The sequence below is a fragment of the Chenopodium quinoa genome, unplaced genomic scaffold (genome assembly GCF_001683475.1).
Source record: "Chenopodium quinoa cultivar QQ74 unplaced genomic scaffold, ASM168347v1, whole genome shotgun sequence".
Classification (NCBI taxonomy): domain Eukaryota; kingdom Viridiplantae; phylum Streptophyta; class Magnoliopsida; order Caryophyllales; family Amaranthaceae; genus Chenopodium; species Chenopodium quinoa.
This window is the reverse complement of record NW_018745684.1, coordinates 3,332,619-3,350,085: the sequence shown is the minus strand read 5'-3', so window position 1 is coordinate 3,350,085 and position 17,467 is coordinate 3,332,619. Positions and strand designations below refer to the sequence as shown.

At 33.5% G+C, this 17,467-nt stretch overlaps 2 protein-coding genes across 2 annotated transcripts; one reads left to right on the top strand and one right to left on the bottom strand.

Annotated features, from left to right (window-relative positions):
- Nucleotides 1–414: 414 nt before the first annotated feature.
- LOC110717798 (monocopper oxidase-like protein SKS1) lies at nucleotides 415–5,063 on the top strand. Its single transcript, XM_021896562.1, has 9 exons — nucleotides 415–840; nucleotides 1,404–1,513; nucleotides 2,001–2,271; nucleotides 2,349–2,487; nucleotides 2,840–3,206; nucleotides 3,320–3,685; nucleotides 3,775–3,853; nucleotides 4,435–4,634; nucleotides 4,730–5,063. Exons 1-9 carry the CDS (start codon nucleotides 694–696, stop codon nucleotides 4,818–4,820), a joined length of 1,770 nt encoding a protein of 589 aa, XP_021752254.1. The 5' UTR covers nucleotides 415–693; the 3' UTR covers nucleotides 4,821–5,063.
- Nucleotides 5,064–9,684: 4,621 nt separating this feature from the next.
- LOC110717919 (NAC domain-containing protein 7-like) lies at nucleotides 9,685–14,146 on the bottom strand. Its single transcript, XM_021896716.1, has 4 exons — nucleotides 13,331–14,146; nucleotides 11,804–11,996; nucleotides 11,452–11,723; nucleotides 9,685–10,724 (listed from the first exon to the last, which is right to left on the bottom strand). Exons 2-4 carry the CDS (start codon nucleotides 11,961–11,963, stop codon nucleotides 10,029–10,031), a joined length of 1,128 nt encoding a protein of 375 aa, XP_021752408.1. The 5' UTR covers nucleotides 11,964–11,996; nucleotides 13,331–14,146; the 3' UTR covers nucleotides 9,685–10,028.
- Between the last annotated feature and the right edge of the window lie 3,321 nt (nucleotides 14,147–17,467).

Below are 17,467 nucleotides of genomic sequence, written 5' to 3'. Positions count from 1 at the left end.
ATTAAGGTGAAGTGAATCGAGGCTTTACTTTTCATTATTTTTATGCTAACATACCTTACGAAAAAAAAGCCACGAGAGTTGTGACCGGGTTATATACTTAATACCTTTTTTTCCTTGCCTTTAATAACAAAAAAAAAAAACCCAAATACTCACACAAAATAAAATCTTAACATCTCATTTATATCAGAAAGTGATACTCGTATCACTACACTTACAACAAAATTAACCAAAGAAATACATCAACTAATTTAGCCACTAAGACGCCTTATATAATATGGTAATCGTCTCGTATATGGTAAATAAATTACTACGTATTCTATTTCCTTAAAAGGGCTGATTCAATAAAATCAAATAAAACTACATGCGATTTGATTTGTAAAGTTGTGTATATCTTTGTAGTTGTCCACATTATTTTCTTCACTCTTACAAAGAGGAACAAGAACAACCACACTAGCAAACAAAGAGGAGGAGAGAGAAAAAGTAGACGTTGGAAATTTCACACAGAAAAAAGGGAGCCGTTTTGTTTTTCTTCCTTCCGCCCTTCAATTTTCTTCTTCTCTCTAAAACAGCTTAACTTTCTCTCTCTTAATTCACCATGAAATAAATGCATCGTTGAATTAGAAAGAGAAAGAAAGTGTTAGATTATTAAAACCCCATATTCAGAGAGTGTGAGAAGTTCAAAAGAGTTCATCAATGGCGGCGTTTTTGAAGCTGATTTTACTGGGTTTTGTGTGCTTTACTGGGTTTATCATAAGACCCTGTTTGGCTGGCGATCCAACCTTCTCCTATCAATTTACTTACTCTTTCAAAATTCTTTCTCCATTGGGTGTTTCTCAACAGGTTATTTCTCTTCAATCCAATCTCCATTTTTTCCTCTGTTTTTTTCCTGGGGTTGTTTTCGGTTTTTTTATTTGAATGTGGGTTTTTCTGGGTATTATTTGATTTTTTTGTTCACTTTTTATCCCCAAATTAATCGACTTCCATGGTGTTTTTGGTAGTATATTTTTAGGTTTTAATTTTGGGACCTGGTCCTGTTTCTGGGGTATTTTTTAATTATTGGGGATTGTGTTTAATTATATTCTGAATAATTTTTACGTTATTTTTTGTTTTCCTTGAATTTAGAAGAAGGGTTTAATATCTCGGATTTTTTTTTTTGATTTTTTTTTTACTGAATTAGTTAGTTGATAGTAGTACAATGTACATGGGTTTGATGATGTTTTGTTGAGATTGTATTGATTAGGATTTCAATGGTTAATGAATCAAACAAATGATTAATTTATGATGACTATGAATATTCATTTGATATTGTACTTTAATTTAATGTACTCCGTATGTAATATTGATGGAATCTCTGGTATGAATATTGTTAGGTGAATAATGTATAAATATGTTTGTAATTGCAGGTTATAATGGTCAATGACCAGTTTCCGGGGCCTTTAATCGACGTCGTGACCAATAACAATCTTTTTATTGATGTGAAGAATAAATTGGATGAAGACCTTCTGGTTAATTGGTAGGTTTTGTCTAACAAGTTTTAAGATTTCCATTATTTGTTGGTTGGTCCAACTAATGTATTTTCGGAATGTTGAACATTGGAGAAAGAGAATCTATTTTTATCCTTGCTCTTAAAACTTTACACTGTATTTTGAAATGAGATGTTTATGAGCTATCCCTTCAATGAATTAGCTTAAACCGAAAACTAATGGTGTATGAGATTTATGCTTGCCAAAGGAATGGGTTTTAAATAAAGGGTAATTCTTGGCACGGCGGAATTTGTGGAACAAAGTGTGTCATTCCTTCAAATGTGAATTTTACCTGTCTGTTTCAGTTCCAGTGACCATTTGAATTTTATTAATAATCATGCCTAGGATTATCTCGAAAAGTATACAAGTATATATAATACGGTGTATCATTTGATCAAAAATGAAGATCATGTTGCCTCTCGATGTATTAGTTTGACAGTGAAAGCTAATAGTTTATGAGATTAATGGTTACTGCAGGAATGGGATTCAAATGCGGGATAATCCTTGGCAAGATGGTGTGAGTGCAACAAACTGTCCAATTCCTCCCAAAGGGAATTTCACATACCAGTTCCAGGTCAAGGACCAGATTGGAAGCTTCTTTTACCACCCATCTACTCACTTTCAAAGGGCTTCTGGAGGGTTTGGCCCCTTTAAGATTGGCAACAGGAGTGTCATTCCTCTACCTTTCCCTAAACCAGATGGCGAGATAATTATCATGATTGGGGATTGGTATACTAGAGACTATAAGGTAGCTTTTGGATTGTATTGCCATACAAAAGTTATTTTTAGTATGTATGCTAATGTATAGTTATTCATCTGCACTAGGAACTGAGGGAAGTCTTAAAAGCCGGGAAGGATTTGGGAATACCTGATGGGGTTCTTATCAATGGAAAAGGACCTTATCGATATAATACCACCCTTGTTCCTGATGGTATTGAGTATGAGAACATTCCAGTTGAGCCAGGTATATGGTTTGATCATCCAAAAATCTGTTTGTGTTTTGTCATGTAATATGGATGTCGCTTTCTTGTCTTCCAGTGTAGGATATGTCTACATCCATGGGGCAAAATATCATTAAGAGTTGCTCTTAAATTTATTGTTTAGTAAATGTATGTTGGGGATGAACTGTTGTGTAGGCAACACTAGGATTATATGCTATGACTCAGCCATGAACAGGTCGTTTGTTAATAGCACTTTCTATATCTGCTGATTCTTAGTCGAAGTATTAAGTGTACAATTGTCAACTTTTGGCACCTTATTTCGTTGATGCGCATTACATATGGTGATGGCTGTTTTCTAATGTTGACTGTATGCAGGCAAAACGTACCGATTACGAATACATAATATTGGAATCTCAACTAGTTTGAACTTCAGAATTCAAAACCACATTTTGAAATTGGTTGAAACTGAAGGATATTACACAACGCAAACAAACTACAGCAATTTTGACATCCATGTTGGCCAGTCATATTCGTTCCTTGTAACAATGGATCAGAATGCTAGCAGTGATTATTACATTGTAGCGAGTGCTAGGTTTCAGAATGAATCTCAATGGGAGCGAGTCACTGGTGTAGGAATTCTGCACTATTCCAATTCTCAAGGAAAAGCTGCTGGCCCTCTCCCTGATCCCCCAAATGATTTTTACGACAAGACTTGGTCTATGAACCAAGCCAGATCTGTCAGGTTAGTTCCCATCAATCATGTTCACTACTAGGTTGCAATGTTTGCAAATGTTAATGAACTCGAGATTTCTTCTAGTATTAAATGTGGTTTTACTGTCGCATACTTTTGAGCAGGCAAAATGGATCTGCAAGTGGAGCTCGTCCTAATCCACAAGGCTCTTTCCATTATGGGACCATCAATGTGACACAGACTTATATTTTTCAGAGTTTGCCACCAACAGTTATCAATGGAAAATATGGTGCAACTCTAAATGGCATTTCTTTTTTGAAACCTATCACTCCAGTATTGCTGGCTGACTGGAAGGATTTGAAGGGCGACTACAAGCTTGATTTCCCCAGCAAGCCGCTGACAGGACATCATCGGTTAGACAACTCAATTATTAACGGTACATTTAAAGGATTTGCTGAAATTATATTTCAGAACAATGATACAGTGATGCAGACATTTCATGTGGATGGATTTTCGTTCTATGTTGTTGGGTATGATTTGTCTATTGTTGATCCCTATTACATGAATGCTAAAGGAGACCTACGTGTATTGAATATAATTGACTTGTCTTTTATTGCAGGATGGATTATGGTGTATGGACCGAGGACAGGCGTGGTAGCTATAACAAATGGGATGCTATTTATCGCTGCACTGTACAGGTTTGCAGAGATTATTCCTACAATATCATTTATTTTGTTTATAGTTGTTTTCTGTATCTGGAAAGCAAGTTACTTCTTGATAGTGTAAGGTTGTATCTGGTTCAAAGGATTCAAGAAAACATATTGAACTAAAATTTATATACAATACAATGTGAAAAACATATTCTGTATAAATCAATGAGTATCAGGTTATACACTTTATTTTATTTTGTTAAACAAAATGTTGGAGAGAGAAATGGGATAATAGAAGGGAGGAGAGTAGGAGGAGAAAGTGAATATTTCCACCCTTGAGATAAGTACTCTACTCTCAATCAAAGAAAATTATTATCACTCTTTTACTAGCTAAATGAAGAAATGCAGTATCATGGTAAAAATGTTCGTCCTCCCAACCAAACACAATTACTTAGATGTTCTGACATAGTGACATTGATGGTAGCTGTATATTTTGAAGTTGCAGGCATCGATTTTTTTCTTCTTGCTGAGACTTCATCAAAATCTGTTTAATAAATATGATTATGATATCATTTCTTGATTTTTAATTTATAAAGTAATTGATGCTAGCTGTATTTTCTTGGTTACAGGTCTATCCAGGGGCTTGGACAGCCGTGCTTCTGTATCTCGACAATCCAGGGACGTGGAATATCAGAACAGAAAACCTTGATAGGTGGTATCTGGGCCAAGAAACATACATAAAGCTTGTCAACCATGAAGATAAGGGCACCCTATTTCCTCCCCCTGATAATGTTAGATTCTGTGGTGCTCTGGCCAGCTTGCAGAAGAAGTAAATTCCGAACACCAGCACTTATTTTTTGGCTTTTGTTTACCACTTTGCATTGTATACTTGTGTACTGATCCTTGCTGATATCTTTTGTACAGAGAAAATCGGGCACCATCGATCAATGGGAACATGAAGTTGGCTTTGATAATGCTGGTACTGGTCTTGGTTGCTCTTGTGGATTTGCACTAGAACATCTTATTATTTTTAGTGTTTATGTCTTCCATAGATAGGCACATGAAGTTCTCATAGTAGTACAGAGTTTTGATGTGTTTAGTCTGTTGATATTTGAGGCCGAAAGCGGCATTGGTGTAGTTTCTTCAACTGTAAAAACAGCCCTTAGCTAGGGCATTTCCTTCAAGTGTTGATTTGATATATTTCGATGGCGATAAGCTAACCTTAAGCTATTTTGAAATACCATTAAAATTCTACTAACACAGTGTAGTTTTATGTTGACAAGAGTTTTTTTTTTATCTTCCTTCCCTCTTTTTTGTTTGGCTTGATTTTCTTTTTTTTCTTTTTCACACAGTAAAAATAATGAAAAAATAAAATGGTACAGTTGACCCAAATTGGTCTAAATATAGAAAGGCTGATTAGTGGGCTGATAGGTCCATAGTCCAGAACACCCTAAAGCCCTATCACTGTGCTTGCAGATTGGCTCATTCATCAAGGACAACAAAATACCTTGATCCAACCCAATATCTTATTTATGCGTCTGCATAAAAATGTCGGGGGTACTAAGCCACGCACGGTATTTACCGGATAACGCCCGTATTTTTATATGAACTCCCTTAACTAACCCTTTATTAAATAACTCTTTAATCTTTACTCTTTCATTTTTACTTTTCTCTCTCTTCACCTTAAGAATTTCATCCACAACCACCACCAAGCAAACCACCACAATTTCGTCACCACCAAGCAAAGCCACGCAATTCCATCACCACCAAGGGCTTGCAACCAGCTACAAAGGACGATGTCAAGAAATCGAAAAGGTAAGGGGGTTGGCGATCAGGTACTTGTTTTACTTTATTTTTTATTTTTCATTTTTTATTTTTATTTCAGTCGTCCCAGACGAACGCCTAAAATTCTAGAATGTTCCATGGAAGGAATACCTAAAATTTTAGAATCCGGAACATTCTAAAATTTCAGGTGTTTCCCCCCTAAACGCCTGGAATTTTAGAATGTTCTAACCATGATTCTAAAATTTCAGGTGTTTTCTTCTATGATTACAAAATAAAATAAAAAAAAACAATGCACTCACCGACTCCATATGCTCCGGCGACCTCTCCAGTGGCGTTGCTTCCTTAAACTCGTCTATTCACCATTTGCGCTAATTGGTGAAGAGTAAAACAATTTTTTTTTTAAAAAAAATATGACGGGCTGTTCGTAGGTGATAGTTGTTTGGTGGGTGGTGGGGTAACAAGTTAGAGAGTGGTTAAAGAAAGTGAAAGTAGAATAGGGTACATTTTATATGGAGACATGTTTGTAAAGTCATGTTAAAATACGGACGTTACGCGGTAAATGTCGGATGTGGTTTAGCAATTCACAACCAGTTTAATTATACCCATGTCACCCATATGGTCATACGGCCATATGTTGTAGTGTTGTACTCCAGCCATAAATATGGAGTGACTCATTTTAGGGACTTTATATATCTATTGTTAGATTTTTATGAATCCATGCCACCACATCCACTTCAAATTTGAATGTAGTTTTTTTTTTTTTTTTTTTCAGAATTGATCTGACTATCTGAGAGCATGGATTATAATCTTTAGTTTTGAAAATTTTTCAAGAAAAGAAGACAAGGTCATTCTCAAGAACGAACCCCACGAGACATCGTGAGGCTATTTGAGTGATTGGAAGCTTGAAATCATCCATTTTATCTCTTAATTTAACAATTAATTTAGCTGATTATGTACACATTTTCTTTCATTAACTCAAGACCACCATATATCATATACCTTATACCAAATTATATGATTATTTGTCATATATGTTTCCAAACAAAATTATATAATCTTTACATGCATCCCTTATATCATTTGAATTAAGGGACTTCCCAAGGTTGTTTCCAAAACCATCTAATTTATACCGTGCCTCACCATGCGTAGTACATTAATCGATTTGTCAGATCAGCACTAAGTTGTTATTTTTTTTTTGTTTTTCTTTTTTAGAGAGGTAATTCTTCAAAAGGAAAAAGAGACAAGATTTTGATGTGAATGTAAAAGCTACATCCTCTTACTTGATAAGATCAACAATTTATCTCAAAACAATCGGTTCAACCTAAATCAAATTAACCAATATCATAATGAACAGTGTCCTAGCTAGTTTATGAATATGCGTCAGGCTGCAAATCAAACAAACAATCAGCTAAGTACTTTTGTACTTAACTAATTTTTATGTTAAGCATAAATTGAGGGGCATGAGAAAACTTCATACAAATTTCTCAATCTTTTATCATATATTGTGGATAAGGAGAAGGGGACCCGCATAAGGCCGAAAAGAAAAATATTCCTAGTACACAATAATTTGAGACGGATAGCAAATTAGCAATACCAACACTCCACCACCTCAATCGACCTCATTTTGTTATTTTGTACACAGTCGTAATAAACCGTTTCTTAAAATGACACGAACAATAAACATAGGCGTAAATAAAGTACTATGGATTAAATAAGTCCCTTAATTGGTGGCTTTGGTGCATGCTTATAACCCACTGGGCACTAGCATGCGTGAAGCTAGCTGTTTGAACATCCAACACACCCATGCCATTGCAAAGCTAATTAAGCTATTTCGATATAATTAACCATTAACCGTAATTAGAGGTTAAAATTAGTAACAGTAAGAAAATTAGCGGGATAAAAAGGTTATAATTAGCATAATAACAGTCACATGGAAATGTTTCATAGTATGAAGAATGATGTTATCTTGCTACACAAAACATCTTTATTTTGTCTCTTTATATTAAAAAAATTTCATGCCCTAATTACTCAAAAATAAAACTACCCATGTGCATGTCCCCTTCGTTTGATTGTCATGCGTATAAAACACCCTTTGACATAAATAATTAACTCCAAATATTAATATAAATTAAATAATATTACCTTAAAATAATTAAAAAAAGAAAAAGAAAAATAGTAGCTTAAAAAAGTAATTAGAAGGGTCCATGACAAAAGACTTTATGCTAATTTTAGGAACTACTTTAGGGGCGCAAACTTCTTGGATTCCACGTACTAATCATGTCTTGAAGAAGAGCATGCTGGATTTTAAGAGCATGCATAATAAGTATGTTACAACTCCCCTATTTTTGTTTCTTTTCACTATTATAAGATCATATATATTTTATGTTATTCTTTATATAGATAAGTTGTCTTCTTTTCTCCACCATATCCATCTAAACCTAGTTCACACTCTTCTTCCTAGCTTACTCTTTAACTCTTTCTCTCTTCCATTCAATTCCTAGCTTGCAAATGTATGTAGGAGTTTGCATGCACAAGAGTGATATATGCATGGTGTCTTCTCGATCGATATCGAATGCTCTTACAATGAGCTTACTTCCTCGGGTTTGTGTGTCTAAGTGTATGTATAATCGCGGTGGTGTGGAAATAGTTACAAATCCGTCATATCCAAATTGTTCCCTATTAGTCCTCAATAGTTTTCAATTTATATACTCCTTTATACAATTCTCAAATACCCTTGTGATATGTTTAGTAAACATATCAATCAAAGTCATTAAATTTGAATTTTCATTAGCCTTGTAATTAATCATACTACTGTTGTAGGGTTTTAGTACATACAGTTACATAGTGGTACAATTGGGCGGCTTGCTTCATGCTCTAAAAATTCCTGGTATTGCTTGCTTTGCTATGAAGCTGCATGCACGTCTTACTTCAATTTCTATGTTTATTGCATGTTGTGGATTTTCGAGTCTTTTAATATGGAGTCTTTTTTCTTATAAAATGAAGTTAATTTGACTACTCGTAATATATATATATATATATATATATATATATATATATATTTTATAAAAATAAAATTTCTAAACATATTTTGTATGTAAGTTAAATTAATTATTATTATTATTATTATTTTTTTTTTTGAAAGGAAACTAGTTATTTTGATGGCTATTTTTTTTACCCACCTTTGAAGTTAGGGAGAATTTTTGTAATGTAATTACTACAACTTGAAATGCAAATTTAAAAAATCTGTGTCGCAATCCTTTTCTTCCAAAGTAAATCCTCTATTTGAGAGGGCGTTAGATAAGAGAATTAAAAGTGGAAATATTAGAGTAAAACTAACATTAATTACACCGAACGACGCGTGATTTTGTCATGCATTTACTTAATACTATTTTAACCAATATAATTATTTCGTATTTAACGCCCCGGGACGCTCGTTAGCAAGATCCAATTAATTAAGTGCATTTTCAAAACTATGTTTTCTTACTATTTGTATGTTCACAAATTAAATACTTTCAATCTATTGCTACTTTGACCATTTTTTTAAGATGTTATACAAAATTATCTACTACAAGTATTTTTGTGGTAAAAAAAAAAAAAAAACTATTTTTGCTTGAACACATCTTTAGCCACATCATTTCAAAACGAATTTCTTTAGTTAAAAAGAAAAAGTCGTATAGGATATCTGTACTTAATGTGAGGATTTTTATTCAAACATGGCTTAATTACAAAGTATTGTATGCTTCTTAATTGAGACAAATTGATTGCTTTGTTAAAAGGTTTACTCTACTTTAAGCTTCGCTTTCCTAGAAATCATCAAAATCGACCAACTGTATGCAAAATCAAGGCTAAAGACACAAATTCTGGTTTTCTTTGTTCATCTTTTACTGCTTGTTTACGACGAATCTTCTCTGATCTTCTTCACATAAAGTTTCATACACAAGCTCGACAAATAGCATGAATTTGAGTTTTTCTAGAAGTGGCCATTTTCTTTGATTAAGAAAATTCTTTATGAATCATTGTCATTTTAGATGTGTAAGTGTAACAGCCTAGGTACATCATCAACATTTATAGTTTCTGAAAATTGAAGAAGAACCTAAAAGAATATGTCAATATATATAAAAACACACAAGAATGACTACTTGTGGATAAAACATTAATTTTCATAAAGTTTATACAATATCATTAAAATTCATATTAAAAATAATCACAAGGTATACACATACATTTTGAGACTTGTTTGATCAGTAAACATCGCGCATAACGGATGCATATAGTATTTCATATAGTCCTCCATATCATGTGTGGATGGGAAAAGCTAGCCATAGAAGCTCAGCCCAAAACTCGTATTTCGATTAGTTTTGTTATGTACAAACTGAGCCCTAATCTTCCTGTCCCTTTATACTTCACTCTGACCTTCTATAACCTGTACTCATGTACTTCATGATTTCCACACGTCGATTTGACTGCTTGAGGTTGGTGTAGAGGTCTTATCCGTTAATGAATCTTCCTTATTCGAGTGATCAGATATTGGAGCAGTAGGGAATATCCCTGATGCAACATTACTCGACGAATAATTGTTGATGTTGTTGTTATTATTATCATGTCCCTTGGCAACATCTTCGTGGCTAAGTTGTGATGCAACAAACTTGTCTAGGACCCTCCAATCGGTCACTTGATCCAAAACATCTTGACCATTATTGTTGTTGTTGTTGTTGCCTATCAATATTGTTGCATTATGGTTGTTGTCAATTTGTTGCATAGTAGCATTGTTGGAGTGAAGGCTCATGTCTATACCATAAGGGGCTAGGCCGGTATTATTGTAGTTACCGGTACCATGAGGTGAAGCTAGAAGCATCTTGGAGTTCTCAAAGAGAGGGAGGTGAATAAGATGCTCTTGAGGAATTTGGAAAGGTAAATGATGATGTTGATGATGATGATGATTGAGTTCCTTTTTGCAAGTGTGTGAGGCATAGTTGAGCGCGTTGTTTGATTGTGGTGCTTGTTGAGGTGAATCCATGTCTGACATAAACGAGACTTGATCTTCGTACCAACATGGTGATTCATGCCCGCCCATTCTTCTCATTGTTGTGGGAGTTCTCTTTTTGAACACTCTACACACGGCCCAACCTTCTTCCTGTGAACAAAACACAAACATGATCTATATATTAGTGTGTGATTATTACCCCAACCTCAACAGCAATCACTATATATATTGTGTTAGTATATACGAAGTATCTCCTATATCTATGTAGAAACTATCAACATGAACCATTCATATATATATATATACTTGATAACTTGTACTAATCTAACGGAATGCACCTTGTTACTCCTCCCCTCGAAACAAAAGGTAACATATGCTACCTAGTCTATTTTAATTATTCAGTACTATCACAAGAAATAAAAAATAGGGCTAATGTCAAAAGATTTTAAACCAATCTCAATGGTAGAACCCTAAACTACATACACTAATTGGAGTTAGCTGACATCCATAATCGATTCTTTTTACATATGTAACATAAGAACTACCTTTGGACAGTACATGAAACAAGTATGAGATTTCGAGTGCTAGTCTTCATCATTTCCAACAAATATGATGTAATCACTTCCATTTACCGGCTACTATACCTTACATTTCATGGACATACAAATATATAAGGGCATGGAATGAATTATATGATTTGTCTAAGGTTGCTCGCTGGTGTAAATTTACTAAAATCAATTATACTCCGATAAGACTACTCTAGCATAATTTTACTTTGCGTGAAAACTATATCAAATTTGTTGATCCACATTGATTAACAAAGTAATACCACTCATAAAATATCAAAGACCCTAATCTCAACCAAAAAGGAACTAACCTGAGGGGCTCCATTTTCATCAGTTTCAAGTCGATACTCATGCATGATCCAATCTGACTTTTGTCCATTCGGAGCTCGGCCTTTATAGAACACCAAGGTCTTCCTCATGCCTATCAAGTCATGCTTACAATATATAGCCTTATCTCTTCCAGTTGCCTTCCAAAACCCTGCTGCAGTTGCTCGGTTTGTTCGGGTTCCAGTTGGATATTTCTTATCCTTGTGACTGAAGAAGTACCATTCATTTTGATCATCATCTCCCGTTTTGCATAATTCTGTCCCACATTACACAATTAATATGATAGATAATAGTGTAAGGAATTTAATCAAAATATAAAACCCTCATACACAATACCTTGTAAATCCCAAGGCTCGATTTTATATAGATCAATCTCTTTGATGATATCTACTTCAATCCTTCTTGAACAAACCTTTCTTCTAAGATAGTAATCCACAAGCTCTTCCTCAGTTGGATGGAAGCGAAATCCAGGGGGAACTTGTGTTGATGTATTCATATCTTCTTCGTCTTTAACAATATAAATTTTCAACTGATGATTCAAATTGCATAGATAATGTGAGTAGATAAACAACACAGCATACACTGATTTAGTTTCAACTAAAAGGACTCTATTCACATACATTTATCAAAATGCATCGAATGCAAACACTAAAAAGGACTCAATCCAATGACTAATTAAGTTAATGTAGACTATGTAGAACATATTAATAATGTTTAGGGCTTTTCTACGCATTTGTTATATTCAAAGATCAAATTAGCTTTCGATAATTAGAACACGTATGGTATTCGAAGTAGCCTCGGATAGTTAACATGATAATAATATAAGCATCAAGCAATACAAAATTTGAATAGACAAGTAACACAAGGATCCTTACAAGAGTAGCCAAGTAGACAGGCAGGTAAATGTAATAATAATACTCTCATACCTAGCAATCATGAACCTCACTTTGCTCTATAACAAAGGGATGATGGCGTATGAAAGTTATTACTCTTATGAGTAGTAAAATTAAATCCTTTTTATTTATTTTTTTATTTTTTATATTATTACTTGATGTATCAAGGTATGTTATTATGTTACAATGTGAGATTAATAATTTCGAAGGTTTAATTAAGATAATGACACCACTACAAACATTAATAAGTTCACTGCCTTTTTTATAACAATAATAATTCTTTTTTGCCCGTTTTTACCCCATTTGAAATTAAAACCCTACTTAAACTCGATATCATATATGATGAAGCTTGCTATGATAAAGTGGTAATCATAAACCTAGCTACAATGTTTAAAATTAGAAATCATAAAAACCTATGTATATTTTCGATCGATCTAAACTAAGTCGGTCATGAATACAAAAAATTGTATAGGAAAATATTTTTCAATCAATAACAATAGATATATAGTACAAATAGTACTCTATATATCATCATAAATTGTATTAGCTTTTATCAAATTAAAAAAATAAACACAATAATAAATCCCTATCAACCTTGAGCCATAGGTTATTATAAACCTAGACCTCACTTGATCCAAAAATAGTACAAAACTTGAAACCAAGGAAAATTATAGACCTAAGATCATTGAGTAGCAATCAAAAGAATAATAGATTACAAACCTTATTAGTTGAAGCTACTCGAAGTCTTTAATTAGTACAAATAAATTACTCTTCCATTCGTTATATCTGTACTTAATTTAGCGAACATATTGATAGTGTAATTTAAACTTTTCTTTGTTATAGCTCAATCCCGACAAATAGTAGTAACGAATATGAAGATCAATTATAAGGAGTTGAAACCCTAGCAAGTAGCAACATACAAATCTAAAAACACTATGCACCAAAAGATTGAAGGAGAGAGAGAAGTTACCTAATAAAGTAGGCTTAGGTTGAATCCAGAAATCCACAGATTTGAATGAAGTGAAAGAAATGTTGCACTACTTGCTGAAATCAAAGCTAGAAAGAAAGAAAAAAAAAAGATGACTTTTTAAATTTTAACAAACAAAAAGGAGGGATGTTTTATCCCAACCAAAGCTTGCAGATGAAGACCCCAAAAAGTAGAGGCAAAAAGAAGAGTACAAGGGACAAAGGAGAAGGAACATTCTCCTCCTTGGTAATTGTGCCCAACAGATGTTTGTCAAAATGCCTCAACCAACAACCAAAAAAAACACCCCTTTTTATTTTTCACTCTTTTTTCACGAAAGTAGTTAAGCAACAAACTGAGAAGAAGGTTGTTATTGGGATAATGTCGGTCCAGATCCCGATAAAAACAAGATAAATGAATGACTGAATGAATGAATGGAGGAAGGAAAAAGGGCAGAAGTTAAATGAAGGAGATATAACAAGTAAGGGCTATCGTTGTCGAAACGAAGCTAGATTGGTGGGGAAGGATGGGGATGGAGTCTAAAGGATTATGGGTGAGAAAAACATGGCGGAAACCAATGTAGGAGAGAGAAAGAGAGTAAAAGATCGACTTTTAAAAATAATGAATAAAAAGAGAGTATAGGAATCGTTAGCTCAAAGACTAGATAATGGTGTACCAGCCATTGATGTGGACTTGAAGAATAAGGAATGTTGTTGTTGTTAAGTTTATTTGGCTTTTCTTTCTTCCTTTCTTCTATGCTCTAAGCTTGCTACTGTCAAACTGATTGAGAAAGAAAGAAAGAAAGAAATGGAAAACGGGGATGAGTTTGGAGGTAACGGAACGGACCAATCACACTACTTAAATCAAAGAAAGCTCTTCCTCACTCTCCTATTTTTTAATAAAAAATATAAAGAAAGATAGGAGATGATGTAAAAAAAGAAGTCAGCTATGCCTTTTTCTGATTTTCCCCTTTGATGGTAAGTTTTACCTAGAATTACTTTTTAAATATCCTTTTGCGCTTTAATAACTGGATTAGGTCGTGGATAGCACATCAAATACTTTCACCAACTAAGATAATTCGTAACTGATATTGAATTGAAGTATTCACTTTGCTCTTAAAGCCAAAAGCATTGATTTTCTCTTCTAGATGCAAGAGCTTAAGATTAATAACTATTAAGGTGCTTTTTCTCTTGTGTTGATAGAAAGTCGGGTTTTAGTTAAATACATTACTACCTCTATTATGTATTACGTGCAACTTTTGAATATTTTATATCTCACAAATAATACACAAAAGTTGCACATTATATGTAACGAAGGGTATTTTTTAGTTAAATACATTACTACCTCTGTTATAAAAATGTTTATATAAACTAGGGTGCAAGATGCATTTAAGGGTATTTTTTGTTTATGTTCTATTTACCATTAACAAGATTTCATTCAAGTGGAAAGTCTCATAAAAGATTGGGTACATCTTACACTCGGGTGGGTAACTAGATAAGCTACTGTATTTCCCACCGTTATCACATGATTACAAGAGAATTGATCAAAACACAACCTACCACTAGTATTGAAAATGATCAGACATCAGTGAATGAAATCAGTGCAGTAGTTTCATGATGGTTTTGATTGATCACTCTCACAGCCGTCAAAACTTCCCATTCAAGGCCAAGAAAACCTTTGAGAAGCCAGTTTTATGTACTAGCCAACGTAACCTAGCCCATACCTTGCCTTATCTCTACATTTCTGGGTGTAATTCACTCTTCACAACCACTATCGAAGCAAGACAAATTTAAACTTTACTTTATAAATTAGTTGTTCCACTTGAATTTAACAAGTTTGTCAATGCACAACTTTAATTAACCCTTTACATGAATAATGTACTGATCTCAACTATAAATATGTTGATGTTACGTTAGCTCCTCCCATTAATTGGAATTTGTGACGTAATAAGATCTTTTCATGTGTTAAATAGTACATAAAATAGTGTTAATTATGAAAGACTGAACGTGTGAAGGTGGCCCCTAAAAGCTCAAGCTATTGATCTTGATGACCCTACTATTGATATTTCTTCCCATCTCCAAGTCTTAACTTCAATAATGTCAAATAAGTGTCAACCTCTAATAAAAATGATGTTCAAAATTTCACATTTCATGGCATATGGGCCCATACATTCTCATTTTCAGTTTTCATCTTTCTTCATGCCTCTAACAAGACTGTCCCTAGTTATCTACTCGATCTTATTAATTACACCTTTTTCCTTCTTTTTAATTTTGTCTTTACCTTCATAATTGCTCATTAATTCTACTCTTAACACTTTGTTTCCTTCCAAATTATTACTCCCAACAATCGATTAATCATCGGTTTTACCTTTCATTAAATTTTTACTATAAGTCTATAATCACGTACGTAGTTACCCTTTTTAGCACTAACAATACGTCAGCACATACAAACTAATGATACTTGATGTAATCAGTAGTGGTTTCACCTTAATTGTGACGACCTTAATGTTAAGGGTTTTTTTATTCTTACCAGAGTACTTAAAAATGTACCTTTGTAAAAATACTTGTATTTAAGTCTTTCTTCAATTAATTTTTCTTAACTTATCTTGATTGAAATTTATTTATATTAGGTTTTTAATTTTTGTAATAGTATTATCTTTATGTACATCCGTATCATTTGTTGAGTTCCTTTCCTTTTCTTTTAGTTTAGGTAATCTTATTTTACCAAATAACGCTTGACTCACTTTTAGGTAGATCCAAGAGATCATCTGCCTCCGATCTCTACTCCAAAGTATCTACATAAACCTAATTTTTACTGACCAAAAAATGTCATCGATGATATTTAGTAGTACTAATAAAGCCATAGAAGTACTTTATATTCTTGATTCTATATATATATATATATATATATATATATATATATATATATATATATATATATATATATTATATACACCTTAAATTAAAATATAATAAATAGGGTTGTCATGATAATCATAAAAAAAAAGGAAGGTTTGAGGTTTGGTACCAACCTTAGAAAGGGTTTGGAATTACTATAGTATAGTATATAGTATAGAAATAATTAAGAAAATAGGGGAAATAATGATATGATAAAAAAAATGGAGGTAGCTAAAACAAATGGGGAGCTCGTCACATATACGCCACCTCCCTTAACCACTACCGACCGTCATCATTATACAGGAAACAGGATTGTCATCCCACTACTACTTCTACTTCTACTTCTTCTCTATTTTTCTTTTTTATTAAAACAATTAAATTAGGTCATTCTAAACATTGACGAATACGGAGTTCCGTTCCGTTTCAAAAGGGATGACGCCGTTCCGTTCCGTTACGACGTCATAGCAGCTGGCAAAAGGTAATTGGACATTGGCGTAGAAGGAAAGGGGACCCGCTTACTGACCCCACAACTACTAACCCCTCTTCGCTTCGCCCCCCTTGGCGTGGCCTTTAAATTAGGCCCCCTTCTATCATTACTTCTTTTTTCCACTTGCCCCTTATTTATTCTTTTTTTAATCCTTTTTTTTTTTATCTTTTAAAAACCTTAAATTACAAAGTTTTATATGTGACTGATCACACTGTGTGGTCGGGATTACTTGTTCAGGATTTACTTGATCGGTCAGGGATTATTCGATCAGTCGGCCACATAAAGTGGCCAGGCACACGAAAAAAGTGATGAAAAAAAAAATACTTGGTGATAATTGATTTATTACCTTCCTTTTTTTTATGTGGGGTGAAAAATTCATTCACTGTTTTCTAAATCTATACTTTGATTTTCTACGGGAATGAGATGAGATGATTCCGGGTAGCAAATAAGCCTTTTAAGATTATTTGGCTACCCCGTCAAGCACCTCAATGTCTAACCTTGATAGGTCCAAAAATGTTATTTAAAGGCTAAATTTATAGATTTCGTGTCAAAAACTCAGGTGATGATGATATGAAATGCTAAGGTCTTATTATGTTGTTTGGAACTAAATATGGTCACTAGTTGGTCATACAAAGGCTTTTGATAGCTTTAAGTTTAATAAAGGGAATTGTGTAGGTATTTAACCATATATATCTTGACAGTTTAAAGGCAAAGTGAATGTTTCCAACTATTCAAATAGTCTTTTCAGAATTTTATGGG